The sequence below is a fragment of the Mandrillus leucophaeus genome, unplaced genomic scaffold (genome assembly GCF_000951045.1).
Source record: "Mandrillus leucophaeus isolate KB7577 unplaced genomic scaffold, Mleu.le_1.0 Scaffold95, whole genome shotgun sequence".
Taxonomy (NCBI): domain Eukaryota; kingdom Metazoa; phylum Chordata; class Mammalia; order Primates; family Cercopithecidae; genus Mandrillus; species Mandrillus leucophaeus.
Window position 1 is genome coordinate 4,931,524 of NW_012110363.1, and position 16,174 is coordinate 4,947,697.

At 42.1% G+C, this 16,174-nt stretch overlaps 1 protein-coding gene across 2 annotated transcripts in view; it reads right to left on the bottom strand.

Moving 5' to 3' along the window:
* Positions 1-16,174, bottom strand: part of LOC105532345 (chromosome unknown open reading frame, human C4orf45) — a 149,236-nt gene that overhangs the window by 14,958 nt on the left and 118,104 nt on the right. For both annotated transcript variants that reach the window (XM_011970520.1, XM_011970521.1), the window contains exon 4: positions 6,443-6,632. In XM_011970520.1, coding sequence (XP_011825910.1) covers positions 6,443-6,632 — 190 coding nt within the window. The remainder of the gene's footprint in view (positions 1-6,442; positions 6,633-16,174) is intronic.

A 16,174-nucleotide genomic window follows, 5' to 3' on the forward strand; every position in this document is an offset into this window, starting at 1 on the left:
ATTTGAGTCACCAGTACAGCACATTTCTGTCAGTCTTCATTTGTAGCCCCTGCGTTCATGAAGACTCTCTGTATAGATGCCTACTTTTTTTTTTTTTTTTTTTTTGAGATGGGGTTTCGCTCTTATTGCCCAAGCTGGAGTGCAATGGTGTAATCTCGGCTCACTGCAATCTCCGCCTCCCGGGTTCAAGTGATTCTACTACCTCAGCCTCCCAAGTAGCTGGGATTGCAGGCATGCGCCAACACACCTGGCTAATTTTTTGTATTTTTAGTAGAAACAAGGTTTCACCATGTTAGCCAGGCTGGTCTCGAACTCCTGACCTCAGGAGATCCGCCCACCTCGGCCTCCCAAAGTGCTGGGATTACAGGCATGAGCCACCGCGCCTGGCAACCTAATTATATTTTCTAATCTACTGCCCCGATATTTATGCATTAAAGTAGTATAAATTACTTTTAAATTTCTTTTAAATTATGGTATAATAGGACATTATATTGGTTTGATATAAATTGAGTATATTTGTAAATTTTATTTTAGGTTAATAAAGGGGCATTACAAAATATTTGCTCTGAAAAGGGATGATGTCCACTGATATATTTGTTCTCAGGAAAAAAATATGTCATTGAGTGCAACTGTTGGTACCAACATAATGCCATACTGAGTTATGTTATCTTAACGACTGGGGGGAAAATTACAGTAGATATTTCAAAATCCTTTCTGATAAATGAAAATTTCAAGTGTTTTTCCCTGAAGCTTTTTTTTTCCTTTTCCTGCATGCTCAGCTCTCCAAGGATGGCTTGTCTGCTGTGCACTCAAGTGAAACAGCTTTAAAATCATGCCATCGATAAAAAGATTTAAACACACGTGCACACCACAGTGCTTTTTGGTTCCCTAGCGCCTGGACCGTTCTGTCAGATGCTTTCTGTATGTTACCTCAGTTAATCCTCACAATGGATGAGAGGGGTACTGTGATGCTGTGATGGTTATTATTATTTTTTTAAGAGACAGGGTCTCACTTTGTCACCTAGGCTGGAGTACAGTGGCATGATCATAGCTCACAGTAACCTCAAACTTCTGGCCTCAAGTAATCCTCCTGCCTCAGCCTCTCAAGTACCTGGGACTACAGGCATGCACGAACACACCCAGCTAATTTAAAAAAAAAAAAATTGGAGGCTGGGCGCGATGGCTCACGCCTGTAATCCCAGCATTTTGGGAGGCCGAGGCAGGCAGATCACGAGGTTAGGAGATCGAGACCACCCTGGCTAACATGGTGAAACCTCGCCTCTACTAAAAATACAAAAAATTAGCCGGCCATGGTGGTGGGTGCCTGTAGTCCCAGCTACTCGGGAGGCTGAGGCAGGAGAATCGTTTGAATCTGGGAGGCGGAGGTTGCAGTGAGCTGAGATCGTGCCACTGCACTCCAGCCTGAGCAACAGTGAGACTCCGTCTCAAAAAAAAAAAAATCTGTAGAGACAGGGTCTCACTCTGTTGCCCAGGCTGGTCTTGAATTCTGGGCCTTACATGATGCTCCTGCCTCAGCTTCCCAAACCGTTGGGATTACAGGCATGAGCCGCCAGGTATGGCCTGTGATGGTTAATTTTATGTGTCATCTTGGCTAGGCGATAGTAATCAGATATTTTGTCAAACACCAATCCGGATGATGCTGTGCAGGTATTTCTTTTCTTTCTTTCTTTCTTTTTTTTTTTTTTTAGATGGAGTTTCACTCTTGTTGCCCAGACTGGAGTGCAATGGCATGATCTCGGCTCACTGCAACCTCTGCCTCCCAGGTTCGGGCGATTCTCCTGCCTCAGCCTTCCTGAGTAGCTGGGATTGCAGGCATGTACCACTACACCCAGCTAATTTTGTATTTTTAGTAGAGACGGGGTTTCCCCATGTTGGTCAGGCTGGTCTTGAACTCCTGACCTCAGATGATCTGCCCAACTCGGCCTCCCAAAGTGCTAGGATTACAGGCGTGAGCCACTGCACCTGGCCCAATGCTGTGCAGATATTTCTTAGGTGAGATTAATATTTAAGTCAGTAGACCTTGAATAAAGCTGTTTATCCTCCAAAATGTGGGTGGGCCTCATTCAACCTATTGAAGGTCTCAACAGAAAGACTGAAGATCCCCCAGGAAGAGAGAATTCTGCCTGCAAACTGCCTTCGGGCTGAAGCTGCAACATCAGTTCCTCCCAGGGTCTCCATCCTGTTGGCCCACCCTGCTGCGTTTGGATTTGCCAACTTCCAAAATCACAGGAGCCAACTCCTAAAAATAAACACCCCTCCCTGGGTGTTCCTCTCCTACACGCACAACACACACATCATTGGTTCTGTCTCTCTGGAGAACCCTGACTGATACAGAGACTTAGGAGATCAGTCCAATGATATGGTATGATAACCCAAAATGGAGTTGAGTAGGATCAGAAAATCATCATTCCAAGTTACAGGAAGTAGACTTTCAAGCAAATATCTTTAACATAATAAAAAGTACCAACTTGAGAGTTATCCCATAAAGGTTGACATAGATGTCACATAGTCTCTGAATATGTGTTGCAAAGAATTGGAAAACAACCCTCTGAGAAGGAAGGAGGTAACATTTCATTAAAAGTGGTAGACAGACCCAGCGTAGTGCCTCATGCCAGTGCCTGTAATCCCAGCTACTCAGGAGGCTGAGGCAGGAGAATCACTTGAACCCAGGAGGGGGAGGCTGCAGTGAGCCGAGATTGTGCCACTACAACCTGGGCAATAGAGTGAGACTCTGTCTCAAAAAACTAAATAAAAGCCCAGCCCTGTGCACTCCAGCGACCGAGCTGATTGATCTTCTCCAGCCTCATCACCAGGTAGTTCTGTGCTCTATATTCCGGCCACATTGAACCACATACACTTCCCCAAAGGGGCTGAGTTATCATTGTCTTTGCTCCGTTTGTTCTTCCTAGAATAGACTTCCCTTTGCCTCATCAAATCCCCCCATTCCCTCTTCCCTTTACCTCATCAAGTGCCCCCTGTTCCTAGCACAAAATTCAGTTCACTGTCAAATCCTCCAGCACCTTGCTACTCAAGGTCCTCAGACCAGCAACAACTAACTGGATTTCCTGGGAGCTTGACAGAAATGCAAAATCTCAAACCCCATTTCAGACCTATTGAATCATAATCTGCATCTTAACATGATCCCCAAGTGATTTGCATGACCTTTAAAATTTGAGAATACTGCTCTCAAACTCGAGTGGATGAGGAAAAGAATGTATCAGTCACTGAGACTGAAGTCCGTGTATTGGAAATGAAGGAGGACAATGAGAATATTTGCCAGCAAAGAAATGAAATAGAAATGAATTACATTAAAAATGTCTATCATATGCGCGTAAATTGGACAATGCTTAGGTAGCTATTATAGGAAGGAAGGAAAACTACCAGAAATCCAGAAGGGGAAAATAATGAATGGAATAGAAGATAGAACTTAAGAGACATTTTGTGATTTAAAAGAGAGATTAGGGCATTATAGAAGAAGCGGTTTAGAGACTTGCTCAATGGATTTCCAAAAGTATTTTTAAGAGCATTTTTGGGTAAATGTATACAAGAATGATACATACTGTTAAATCTCATAAATCGTACTTTTTAGAAACACTGTAATTAAGCTCTCTAGACTTAAGTTTATACATGGAAAACCAAACTGAAACTATGGATATAAAATATTCCCATTTTCAACCATCTATTTTGATGGGAAAGCTTGTGATACTGTCTATAGGTTTAAGCTTCTAAAATTTCCCCCAAGTCGCCCAGTAACACAGACAAATTTCTACTTAAGAGGCGTTCAGTGCATGGTTCTGATTCTTGTCGCATAAGAATGGAAAATGTGTTGGCATCTCAAGTAAGAATAGGAATGATAGCCACTCATTGGCGGCTATGTGTGAGGCACTGCACTGGAAGCTTTTCACATGTGGTATTCATTATTTGCTTTCGAATATATGAGAACACTTGTTCCAATTTATTTTCCCTAAAGAGGGTTCATGTAAAAGAGAGGGGGTTGAGTATTTATTGAAGCATCCACACAAATTCTGCAGGACAGTCCAAAGAATGGACTTGTGGGACAAGTATCTAAAGTATCTCTGGAAATTTAGAAGAAAGCCTCACTGATAAAAAGATAAATTATTTTGAATGATTCAGTATTTTATTTCCACAATGAAAGGGGTATGAACAAGTACTCAACTACTCTCATGAATAATGGGTTAAACCGACCTCAGGTGCCTCTTGATGTGATGCACTGAGCATGACGCGACGTCACTTATCTGGGATTCCTGACAAAAACACATAACCTGAACCCACTCATGAGGAAACATCAGACGAGCCCATACTGAAAGGTACAGAACTGGCTTGGATTCCTCAAAAATGTCTGTGTTCTAAAAGACCAGAGTGAGGAACTCCTCCAAATTAAAGAGGACTAAAGAGACGTGATAACTCAATATAATACACGGTCCTAGACTGAATCCTGGATCAGAATATAACAAAGGTCATCAGTTAATGCTTTTTGTTGTTGTTTTTTTAGACAGGCTCTCTGTCACGCAGGCTGGAGTGCAGTGATGCAATCATAGCTCTCTGCAGACTTACAGGCCTGTGCTCGAGCAAACCTCCCACCTCAGCCTCCTGATTAGCTGGGATTACAGGCACGCACCACCACCCCTGCCTAATTTTGTATATTTTTTGTAGAGACGGGGGTCTCATTATGTTGCCCAGGCTGCTCTCAAACTGCTGGACTCAAGTGATTCTTCCACCTCAGCCTCCCAAAGTGCTGGGATTATAGGTGTGAACCACCACCATCTGCTATTTAATAAAATTTGACTATGAACTTTAGATAATAATACTGTATCAATGTTAAATTTCCTGAATCTTATAAATTGTACTGTGGTTATGTGAGAGAGAATCCTTGTTCTTAGGAAATACACCCTGAAATATTTAGGAGTAAAGGGTCTAGCCTGTAGACCATTTATTCCACAGGGTCTGTGCCTGTAATCCTACCTTTTCAGGAGGCTGAGGTGGGAGGGCTGTTTGAACCCACGAGTTCAAGGCTGCGGTGCACTATGGTTGTGCCCATGAAAAGCCACTGCACTCCAGCCTAGGCAATATAGTGAGACCCCCATATCTTAAAAAAAAAAGATAAATGAAGCTGGGGGACATCATGTCTGCAACTTGCCCTCAAATGGTGTAAGAGAGAGAGGAAGAAAGAGAATATTAAAGCAAATAAAATTAACAACAGATGGGGCTGAGGAAAGAGTATATCAAGAGTTCTTTGTGCTGTTGTTACAACTTGCTCTACAAATTTGAAATCAAAATAAGAAGTCTTTTAACAGATGTTTTAATGCAAAAAATATTTCAACTGGATTTGGTGAATGAAAGAGGCGTTTGGGATAATTTAGTCCGTAATAGCTCTAATCCGACACGAAATTAGTTCAGTGACAGAAAGTAACTAATCCAAGCCCTCCTCCACACACACTGCAATAAATCATTTCACTTGGACCCATCTCAAAATTCAGACTACGTTGAAATGTTAGATGTCAAACTGTTCCCTTTTTCAATACGAAGTATTCCTAAGGTCAGGATCCACTGAGGAGGACAGCTAAGTCGCCCTCCATCACAGAATGTCTCAAATAGACATAATGGCTTGCTGATGAATCAGATCTCTGGCAACAGAGGGTGAGTAATATTCTAGTGAATTGGCAAGATTCTCCAAAAGAGCAAGAAGTCATTCTATGCGTAGGGAACAGGAGTCGCTGAATGGGCCTGAGCTATTCTATTCCTTTTTCTATCATGGAAATCTGCTGTCAAACTCTACTGAAAACCTGGACGCCTGCAAAGTTCATTGTGCTGTGGGTTTAGACAGAAAGCTATTATTGGCGAATGGTTTGTACACAGACCTCAGGAAATAGTTGTTGAATATATACTTCCACATTCTTTAATTCTCCTCATAACTCTATAAAATATTCAGAACAGATACCAAAATCCCCATTTTACTTATAAAAACCCATACGGGGAAATTATGCAACTTACCCAAGATTCCATAAATAGTTTAGGGGAAAACCTAGAATTTGAACGGGTATAAGCTTACTCTGCTCACCAGTTTGTGAGGTTTTAAGGGGAGTTGCAGATTTACCTCCATTTCACAAACAGTGCTTTCTCAGCTCTTAGAACTCACGGGGGTGGCCATTCTCTCGAGGTTAAACCTAGCGATAAATTCTGAGGACAAAACCTCTTGTTTTCTTTAACAGGGGAATAATGCCCACTCACCCACTGAAAAAACATCACTGTGGCAATCCAGTATAAAGTACAAAATGCTTCGATAGGTTAAAAGAAGCTATAGAACTGATTATTAGTATTACTATGAGAAACCCCTCCCTAATTTATATGTTAAAGCAGCCTTACTTTTTCTATGATGATTTAGAAAAGCAAAAAATCATACCTTTTCCTTTTTTGGCAGCTTCGGAAGCATAAATGGTTTGGAAGCTCTTGGCAATGATGACTTACTCTGCCTAACGAGAATAGCCCATTTGGAATTTCTCCGATCAGTGTCCTCGAAATCACCCACATGCCAGGCCAAAGAAGTGCGACTCTGTTTTCCTTGCATATCCAGGACATGAGGTTTTGGTTGCCTAGAATAGGAACAAATTGGTTCTCAAATGGAAAAGATCTAGAAACAAGGCCACCGGTTTTCAGATAGTTGAGATTTGTCTGTTTTTCTAGTCATTTAAGGTGATTCTAGCCATGTGGCTTAGGAAAGCTGAAGAGCTGACCCATCCTGGGAAGCTTCTGGGCTGTCTCCGCTCTGCATCACTGGACTGCTAGAGATCCAAAGAACCACCCCCAAGATGGACACCTATCTAGGAAGCTTGTTGATGATTGCACTACTGTCCTTTCAAAGCCAAGCATGGAAGATGCTGTGAAGTGGAAGGTGATATGCTACGGCTGAGACTTCACGAGACCCATGTGATCTCCTGAAGGACATGGCCTGTCCATGTCTCATGGACATTCAGGAAAACACCAGCTTTTCTATTCCAAGCTCTGGCTTTGGACTGCATTTTAGAGGAAAGATCTAGGCTTCTTCCTCTTTCCCTGGTGAGATCCTTGGCTAAGTCCCGACAACCCTAAATTAGAACATTATCTCAGCCCTACCTTTCCATTATAAAAGGCTGACTCTGGGGAACAGACAGAAACAGGATTGTAAGGGTAGGGATTTGCCATCTTATTTGGAAAGCTGTTGTTGTTCAGGGAGCCTTCTGGGACTTCTTATTCACCATCCTTTGACCTGGGCTGCAAGAGCCCCTTGGGGACTGCAAAGTTCTCTTTCTAGAATCTGGGTCTGTGGGACCATGATTTCTGGGAGATTTGGATCCCTCTTCACTCATTCAAGAATCTATAGACATTTTCTATATGGCTGGCACAGCGCCAGGCACCATGAGGACCAGCAGTAATAAGACAAAGCCCTTGTTGTTATAGAGTTTATATACCTGTAGGGGAGACAAAAAACAAACAGATAACTGAAATATTTGGGAAGTACTAGGAAGAAAAAGGCAGATGAGTAGAAAATCCTAGGCATGCTATTTTCATGAGGTTAGACAGGAGAGGACGAGGTAATGTTTGAGCAGAGATCTCAGTGAAGATCTCATGGCGAAACCCAGTCTCTACTAAAAATACAAGAGTGTGAGCAATTCTCCCATCATACAGCGGTCAGGCAGTTCCTTCCTGCTCCTGAGAATCACAGAATCCATGTGGTGGGAGGGAAGTGACCATGGCTGTCTCCAGCAGACCCTCACCTGACATCTCATCATTCTAGAATAAAGTCTGAGCTCCTCAGCATATCATACGGGGAGTTTGTTGTTGCTGTTTGGTTTCTGTCCACTTTTATTTTATGTATGTATGTAGAGACAGAGTCTCCCTCTGTCACCCAGGCTGGAGTGCAATGACGTAATCTTGGCTCACTGCAACCTCCACCTCCCAGGTTCAAGCAATTCTCCTGCTTCGGCCTCCCAAGTAGCTGGGATTACAGGTGCGTGCCACCATGCCTGGCTAAGTTTTTGTATTTTCAGTAGAGACAGGGTTTTACCATGTCGGCCAGGCTGGTCTTGAACTCCTGACCTCCGGCCATCCTCCTGCCTCAGCCTCCCAAAGTGCTGGGATTACAGGCATGAGTCACCACTCGGTCTGTCTGCTTTCTTTTTAAAAATGGTCCTACTGGGCATGGTGGCTCACACCTGTAATCCCAGCACTTTGGGAGACTGAGGCAGGCAGATCATGAAAAAAATGGCACATGCCTGTAATCCTAGCTACTCAGGAGGCCAAGGCAGGAGAATCACTTGAACCCGGGAGGCGAAGGTTGCAGTGAGCCAAGATCGCACCACTGCACTCCAGTCTGGGTGACAAAGAAAGACTCCATCTCAAAATAATAATAATAATAATAATACAAACAACTAGCTGGGCGTGGTGGTACACACCTGTAATCCTAGCAACTCAGGAGACCGAGGCAGGAGAATCACTTGAACCCGGGAGGCGAAGGTTGCAGTGAGCCAAGATCGCACCACTGCACTCCAGTCTGGGTGACAAAGAAAGACTCCATCTCAAAATAATAATAATAATAATAATACAAACAACTAGCTGGGCGTGGTGGTACACACCTGTAATCCTAGCAACTCAGGAGACCGAGGCAGGAGAATCACTTGAACCTGGGAGGCGGTTGCAGTGAGCCGAGATCACGTCACTGCACTCCAGCCCGGGTGACAGAGCAGGGGGGATAAAAAAAGGTCCAACCCCAGTGGATCCTTCTGACCCACTCTCCTCAGCCTGTCTCTACTTTCAGACACACACAATCCTTCCTTTTGCCTTTGCCTTTCCCTTGATGAGCTCCAAAGAAGCTGCACTCTGAGACTCACAGCCTTTTGCTTCAATTTCCTCTGCTTGTGATTCCCTCTCCTCCTCCTTTCCTGGAAAACTGCAATTAAGTTGGGGCTTTAAACATTACCTTTTCCATGAAGACTTTTTTTATTCCTGTCATGAAGCAATTTTTCTCCTTTAATAGCACTATTTGACTTTTTTTTTTTTTTTTTTTTTTTTTTTTTTGAGACAGATTCTCTGTCTCCCAGGCTCTGGAGTGCAATGGCACGATCTCAGCTCACTGCAACCTCTGCCTCCCAGGTCCAAGCAAATTACCTGCCCCAGCCTCCCAAGTCTCTGGGATTACAGGCGCCCGCCACGCCTGGCTAATTTTTGTAGTTTTAGTAGAGACAAGGTTTCACCATGTTAGCCAGGCTGGTCTCAAACTCCTGACCTTAGGCGATCCACCCGCCTCGGCCTCCCGAAGTGCTGGGATTACAGGTGCAAACCATCGTGCCTGGCCTGACTTCTTTTGCAGAAACTATTAGAATATTCTTGAATTCCTAGCTCAGCAGTCTCTCTTTCTACAAATTCAGTGCTCCTTAAAAGGCCCAGAGTGTATCTCATTCGTCATTGGCTCCCCAGTGCCATTACCCTGCCTGACACGTAACTGACACTCAACTAATCTTGGAGAATGAAGAGGGAAGGACAGGGAAGATCAGAACTGAGTGAAGGGCGCCTGCCTTCCCTCCCACTCCCTTCACTCCACCTGCTCTACAGCCTCTTTCCCAACCCGCCAGGCAGCTATGTAGGACTGGATCCCCGTGGTCCAGTTTGTCTGAGTTGTGTTATTTACAAGTACAGATTAATAGCTGGAAATAATTTCAAGAAAGCTTCAAAGGCAGGATAGCTGATGGTGAGAATGTGAGCAACAGATAGTGCTTATAGTTTGTATTAGCTTGATTAATGATGCATGTGAAAACTATTTCACGCAAATGTCACCTTTTCTTTAACATGTTATACAAGTAACTATGGAGAAGAGTTTAGAAAAGAAACATCCTTGTCCGTCTTTAGTCTTCACTTAAGTGCTAAAATATTTTATTGTCTTTTAATTTAAATTCAGTATCTCCTGCATCCTTGAAATTGGGATCAACAGAAGCAATAGAAAGTTAAAAATTAGAGGTAGTTCAAATATATTAAAGGTTTTACAAATATACTGGCCACATCAACTACGGGGATTTACCCGCACTATATTGAACTGGGCCCCAGATGGGCCCCAAAGTCTAAAGAGACAAACCAAGGAGCAGAAGGTTTGGCTCCAGATGGGCCATGAGTGCCAGGCCTGCGTGAAGGGTAGGTGTCAGGGCATACACAAAATAGCAGCAAACACACACGTGCTCCACAATGAATACCACCACGAGACATTTTTAGTGCAACATTCTTACTATTTAATTATTACACTAAATAGACCCCTCAGGGTCAGATACTTTTCTTTTTGGTTGTTTTTTGAAACAACTTGAAGCTTATAGAAAAGTTGGAAGCACAGTACAAAATCTTCTTTTCCCGAACCAGTTAAAAGTACATTGTTGACAGGATACCTATCATCCCAAGTATATCCGTGTGTAATTCCCACAAACAAGGACACTCTACATAACCTCGACATAACTGTCAAAAGCAGAGAAAATGGTAAAATTAACATTTTTATATTACTACCATCGAATGCTCAGACACCATTCAAGTTTGGCAGGCATCCCAATAACACCCATTTTGCAAAAGGATCCAGTTCAGAATCACGTGTTACATTTAGTTTTTATGTCTCCTTCAGTCTGGAACCGTTTCTCAGTCTTCCTGGGACATTCACATAGCCTTGATGCTTTTGAAGAATCCAGGCTGGTTATTTTGTAGATGTCCCTCAATTTGAGTTTCTTATGTTTTCTCTTGGTTAGATTTGGGTTATGCATCTCTGGACAGGAATAATACAGAATGACCATAATTTTGAGTTGTTCCATTACTGATGATGTTCACTTAGATCACTTGCTTAAAATGCTACCTACCAGAATTCTCCTTTTTACCATCACATTTCTTGTTATTAGTACTTTTTGGAAAAGTACTTTGAAATTATGTAAAACTTTCATCCCATATCAAATGTTTTATTTGTTTAAATCTATTTATTTCAGTATGGGCTGTTTCCTGCTTTATCAAATATGTAATAATCCATCAATAACACTGTTCATTTATGATGCTCAAGTTATCCCAGATTTGGCTAGTAGAAGCCCCTTCAATCTGGCTTCCGTGTCCTTTTGACATGTCCCTGTCATTCTTCATACACTTCCTTGTGTTTTGGCACAAAAGTTGTTCCAGGGTCATCTTTTCCCACCCTAGCCCTGGAATAATCCATTTTGTGAAGGAACTTGTTGGATGTGGGGCCTGGTGGGAGGGGATTGGATTACAGGGGTGGTTTCTAATCATTTAGCACCATCCCCTGTTGCAGGAAGTCAGGGACCGCAAATGGAGGGGCCGGCTGGAGCCACGGCAGAGGAAGATGAATTGTGAAGATTTCATGGACATTTATCAGTTCCCAAATAATACTTTTATAATTTCTTATGCCTGTCTACTTTAATCTCTTAATCATGTTACCTTTGTAAGCTGAGGATGTATGTCACCTCAGGACCACTGTGATAATTGTGTTAACTCTACAAATTGATTGTAAAATGTGTGTTTGAACAATATGAAATCAGTGCACCTTGAAAAAGAACAGAATAACAGTGATTTTTAGGGAACAAGGGAAGACAACCATAAGGTCTGACTGCCTGTGGGTCAGGCAAAAAGAGCCATATTTTTCTTCTTGCAGAGAGCCTATAAACGGATGTGCAAGTAGGAGAGATATCGCTAAATTCTTTTCCTAGCAAAGAATATTAATACCCTGGGAAAGGAACTCATTCCTCGGGGAAGGTCTATAAACGGCTGCTCTGGGAGTGTCTGTCTTATGTGGTTGAGATAAGGACTGAGATACACCCTGGTCTCCTGTAGTACCCTCAGGCTTACTAGGGTAGGGAAAAAACTCCACCCTGGTAAATTTGTGGTCAGACCAGTTCTCTGCTCTCAAACCTTGTTTTCTGTTAAGATGTTTATCAAGAAAATATATGCATCACTGAGCATAGACCCTTATCAGTAGTTCTGCTTTTGCCCTTTGCCTTGTGATCTTTGTTGGGCCCTTATCAGTAGTTCCGCTTTTGCCCTTTGTCCTGTTCCCTCAGAAGCATGTGATCTTTGTTCTGCTTTTTGCTCTTTGAAGCATGTGATCTTTGTACCTACTCTGTTATTACGCCCCCCTCCCCTTTTGAAACCCTTAATAAAAAAACTTGCTGGTTTTTTTTTTGTTTTTTTTTTTAGACAGAGTCTCGCTCTGTCGCCCAGGCTGGAGGGCAGTGGCCGGATCTCAGCTCACTGCAAGCTCCGCCTCCTGGGTTTATGCCATTCTCCTGCCTCAGCCTCCCGAGTAGCTGGGACTACAGGTGCCCACCACCTCGCCCGGCTAGTTTTTTGTATTTTTTAGTAGAGACGGGGTTTCACTGTATTAGCCAGGATGGTCTCGATCTTCTGACCTCGTGATCCGCCCGTCTCGGCCTCCCAAAGTGCTGGGATTACAGGCTTGAGCCACCGTGCCCGGACAAAACTTGCTGGTTTGAGGCTCAGGTGGGCATCATGGTCCTACCAATATGTGCTGTCACCCCCGGTGACCTAGCTGTAAAATTCTTCTCTTTGTACTCTTTCTCTTTATTTCTCAGCTGGCTGACACTTATGGAAAATGGAAATAACCTACATTGAAATACCAAGGGCCGTTTCCCCCGATAATCACCCTAGTGCTGTCTCATGACAGAGTTCTCACAAGATCTGGTTGTTGGAAAGTGTGTCGGCCGAGCACAGTGGCTCAAGCCTGTAATTCCAGCACTTTGGGAGGCCACGGTGGGCAGATCACCAGAGGTCAGAAGTTTAAGATCAGCCTGTCCAACATGGTGAAAACCCGTCTCTACTAAAAATACAAAAATAATTACCCAGGCATGGTGGTACGCATTTGTAATTCCACCTACTTGGGAGGCTGAGGCACAAGAATTGCTTGAACCCCGCTGTAGTGGGCTGAAATCACTCCACTGCACCCCAGCCTGCGCAACAGAGTGAGACCCCATCTCAAAATATAAAAGGAAAAAGAAAAAGAAAAAAAGTGTGTAGCACCTCCCACTTCGCTCTCTCTCTCTCCTGTTGGCCATAGGAAGATGTGCCTGCTTCTGCTTTCCCTTCATTTTCTGCCATGATTGTAAGTTTTCTGAGCTCTCCCCAGAAGCAGAAGCCTGTACAGCCTGCAGAACTGTGAGTCAATTAAACCTCTTTTCTTTATGAATTACCCAGTCTCAGATATATCTTTATAGCAGTGTGAGAAAAGATTAATACAGAACTCTAGTTCCTTTTCATGGAGAATGTAATTTAAAAAACCAAGATCTCAGTGTTAAGCATTCTTATTGCTACAGAGGTGACACAGTTCCTGAGCTATAGTTTTCTCCCTTGCCGTATTTGTAAATTTCTTCTACTACAGGGATAAACCTGGCTCCCATTCCTTTTACATATTTACTTGTTTGATCTGCCTCCTTGTCTATAATCAATATCCCAATGCTACTGCCACCTCCTCTGCCTTGTGTATGCCCTCCTCACAGCACTTGGAACCCAACATCCCAACCCAGGATGCTCTCCCCAGCAGACCCCTTTTCACTGTGCTCTGGACCATCACAGTCCCCCAACTCCCCACTCTGGGGCAGACAGTCCCTTTACCAGGCTGCACCTAGTGGCTCTAACACTGTATTGTGGGGGAAGGGAAGAGGAACATGGTCAGGTATCTCTGAGACATACCCAAATGTCTGGAAGAAGATACTGTATATATCTGCTGATTAAATAAATTGATTTTATATCATGAGATCCAGATGGTGAGATATCATTCAATCATGTTTTAGGTAACTACTGAGATATAATTCATATGCTATTGAATCCACACACATTTAAGTGACCAATTCGTAAGGGTTTTATTATATTCAAAAGATTATGCAATCACCACCACTTAATAATTTCAGACATTTTCACCAACCCCAAAAAGATACTTTATATTCATTAATAGTCCCCATTCTCCCCTTCCTCCAGCCCCAAGCAACAACTAATCCACTTTCTATCTCTATGCATTTGCCTATTGGGGACATTTTATATAAATGGAATCATACAAAATGTGGCCTTTTGATTGTCTTAAGTTAGAATAATGATTTCAAGAATTGTCCATGTTGTGGGATGTACTTCATTCCTTTTTATGGCCAAATAATATTTCATGGTATGGATATATAATAGTTTGTTTATACATTCATCACTTGATGGATATCCAGTCATCCCAGGACCATTGTCAAAAAGACTATTTTAACATATTGAATTGTCTCAGCATCCCTGTTAGTTGACCATAAATGTAAGGGTTTATTTCTGGACTCTAAGATTTATTCCTTTGATCTATATATCTATCTTTATGCCAGTATCATACTGTCTTGATTACTGTAGCTTTATAGTAAGTTTTGAAATAGAAAAGAGTGAGTTCTCCAACTTTGTTTTAAGATTGTTTTGGCTATTCTGGATCCCTTGTATTTCCATTTGAATTTTAGGATACACTTGTTGATTTCTACAAAGAAGCCAGTTGAGATTTTGATAGGGACAGCATTGAATCTATAGATCTATTTAGAGAAGACTGTATTAAGTCTTCTGGTTAATTAATATGTATTTCTATTTATTTGGGTCTTCTTTACTTTCTTTCAACGATGTTGTTTTCAGTGTGCACATCTTGTGCTTGTTAAATTTATTCCTAAATATCTTATTCTTTTGATGTTATTATAAATGAAATTGTTTTAATTTCATTTTAGATTCTTCATTGCTAATATATAAAAATACAATTGATTTTTGTATCTTGATCTTATATCCTGTGATCTACTGAACTCATTAGTTCTAATAGATTTTATGTAGATTCCTTAGGATTTTTTATATATAAGATCATGTTATCAGCAACTAGAGACAGTATTACTTCTTCTTATCCAATATGATGCCTTTTATTTTGTTTTCTATCTAATTGCTCTGGCTAGAATACCTATCACAAGGTTGAATAGACATAGTGAGAACTGATATCCTTGTCTTGTTTTTGATCATATAATAAACACATGCAGTTTTTTACCATTAAATATTATATTTTCTGTGGTTTTTTAATAGATGTACTTTATCAACGTTATAGGTTGGTTTTCTCCCCAAGTTTATATGTTGACGTTCTAACCCCCAAGGTGATCCTATTTGCTGATAGGACCTCTAAGGAGATAATAAAGGTTAGGTGACATCATAAGGGTGGGGCCTTTATCCAATAGCACTGGTGTCCTTATAAAAAGAGAATGAGACACCAGAGAGTTGTCTCTCTGCATATGCACACAGAAAAACCATGTAAGGACACAGAAAATAGCAATCTCCAAGCCAAAAATAGTGGCCTTACCAGGAACCAATGCTAACAGTACCTTGATCTTGATTTTCTAGCTCCAGAACTGTGAGAAAATTTATCTCTGTTGTTGAGCCACCCAGTCTGTGGTATTTTGTTACAGCAGTGCAAGCAAACTAATGCAGTCAGGTTGAGAACATGCCCCTCTATTCCTAGTTTGTTGAGTGTTTTTCATTATGAAAAAGGGTTAGAGTTTTTGTCAAATGCTTTTTCTGCATTTACTGAGATGATCGTATGGATGGTTTTTGTTTTTTGGCTTTTGAGACAAAGTTTTGCTCTTGTTACACAGGCTGGAGTGCAATGGCGCAATCTCTGCATACTGCAACCTCCGCCTCCTGGGTTCAAGTGATTCTCCTGCCTCAGCCTCCCAAGTAGCTGGGATTACAGATGCCCACCACCACGCCTGGCTAATTTTTTTGTATTTTTAGTAGAGACATGGTTTCACCATATTGGTTAGACTGGTCTCAAACTCCTGACTCTCAGGTGATCAAACTGCCTTGGCCTCCCAAAGCACTGGGATTACAGAAGTCAACCACCACACCTGGCCTGTTTGTTTTTTCAAACAGGGTCTTACTACATTGCCCAGGTTATACTTGAACTTTTAGTTTCAAAATATAAAAGGGATCCTCTCACCTCAGCCTCCCAAGTCACTGAGACTCCAGGTTTGTACCACCATGCCTGGTTTGACCATGTGGTTTTTATCCTTCATTCTGTTGACATGGTATATTACACATTGATTGATTTCCATACATTAAATCGACCATGCATTCC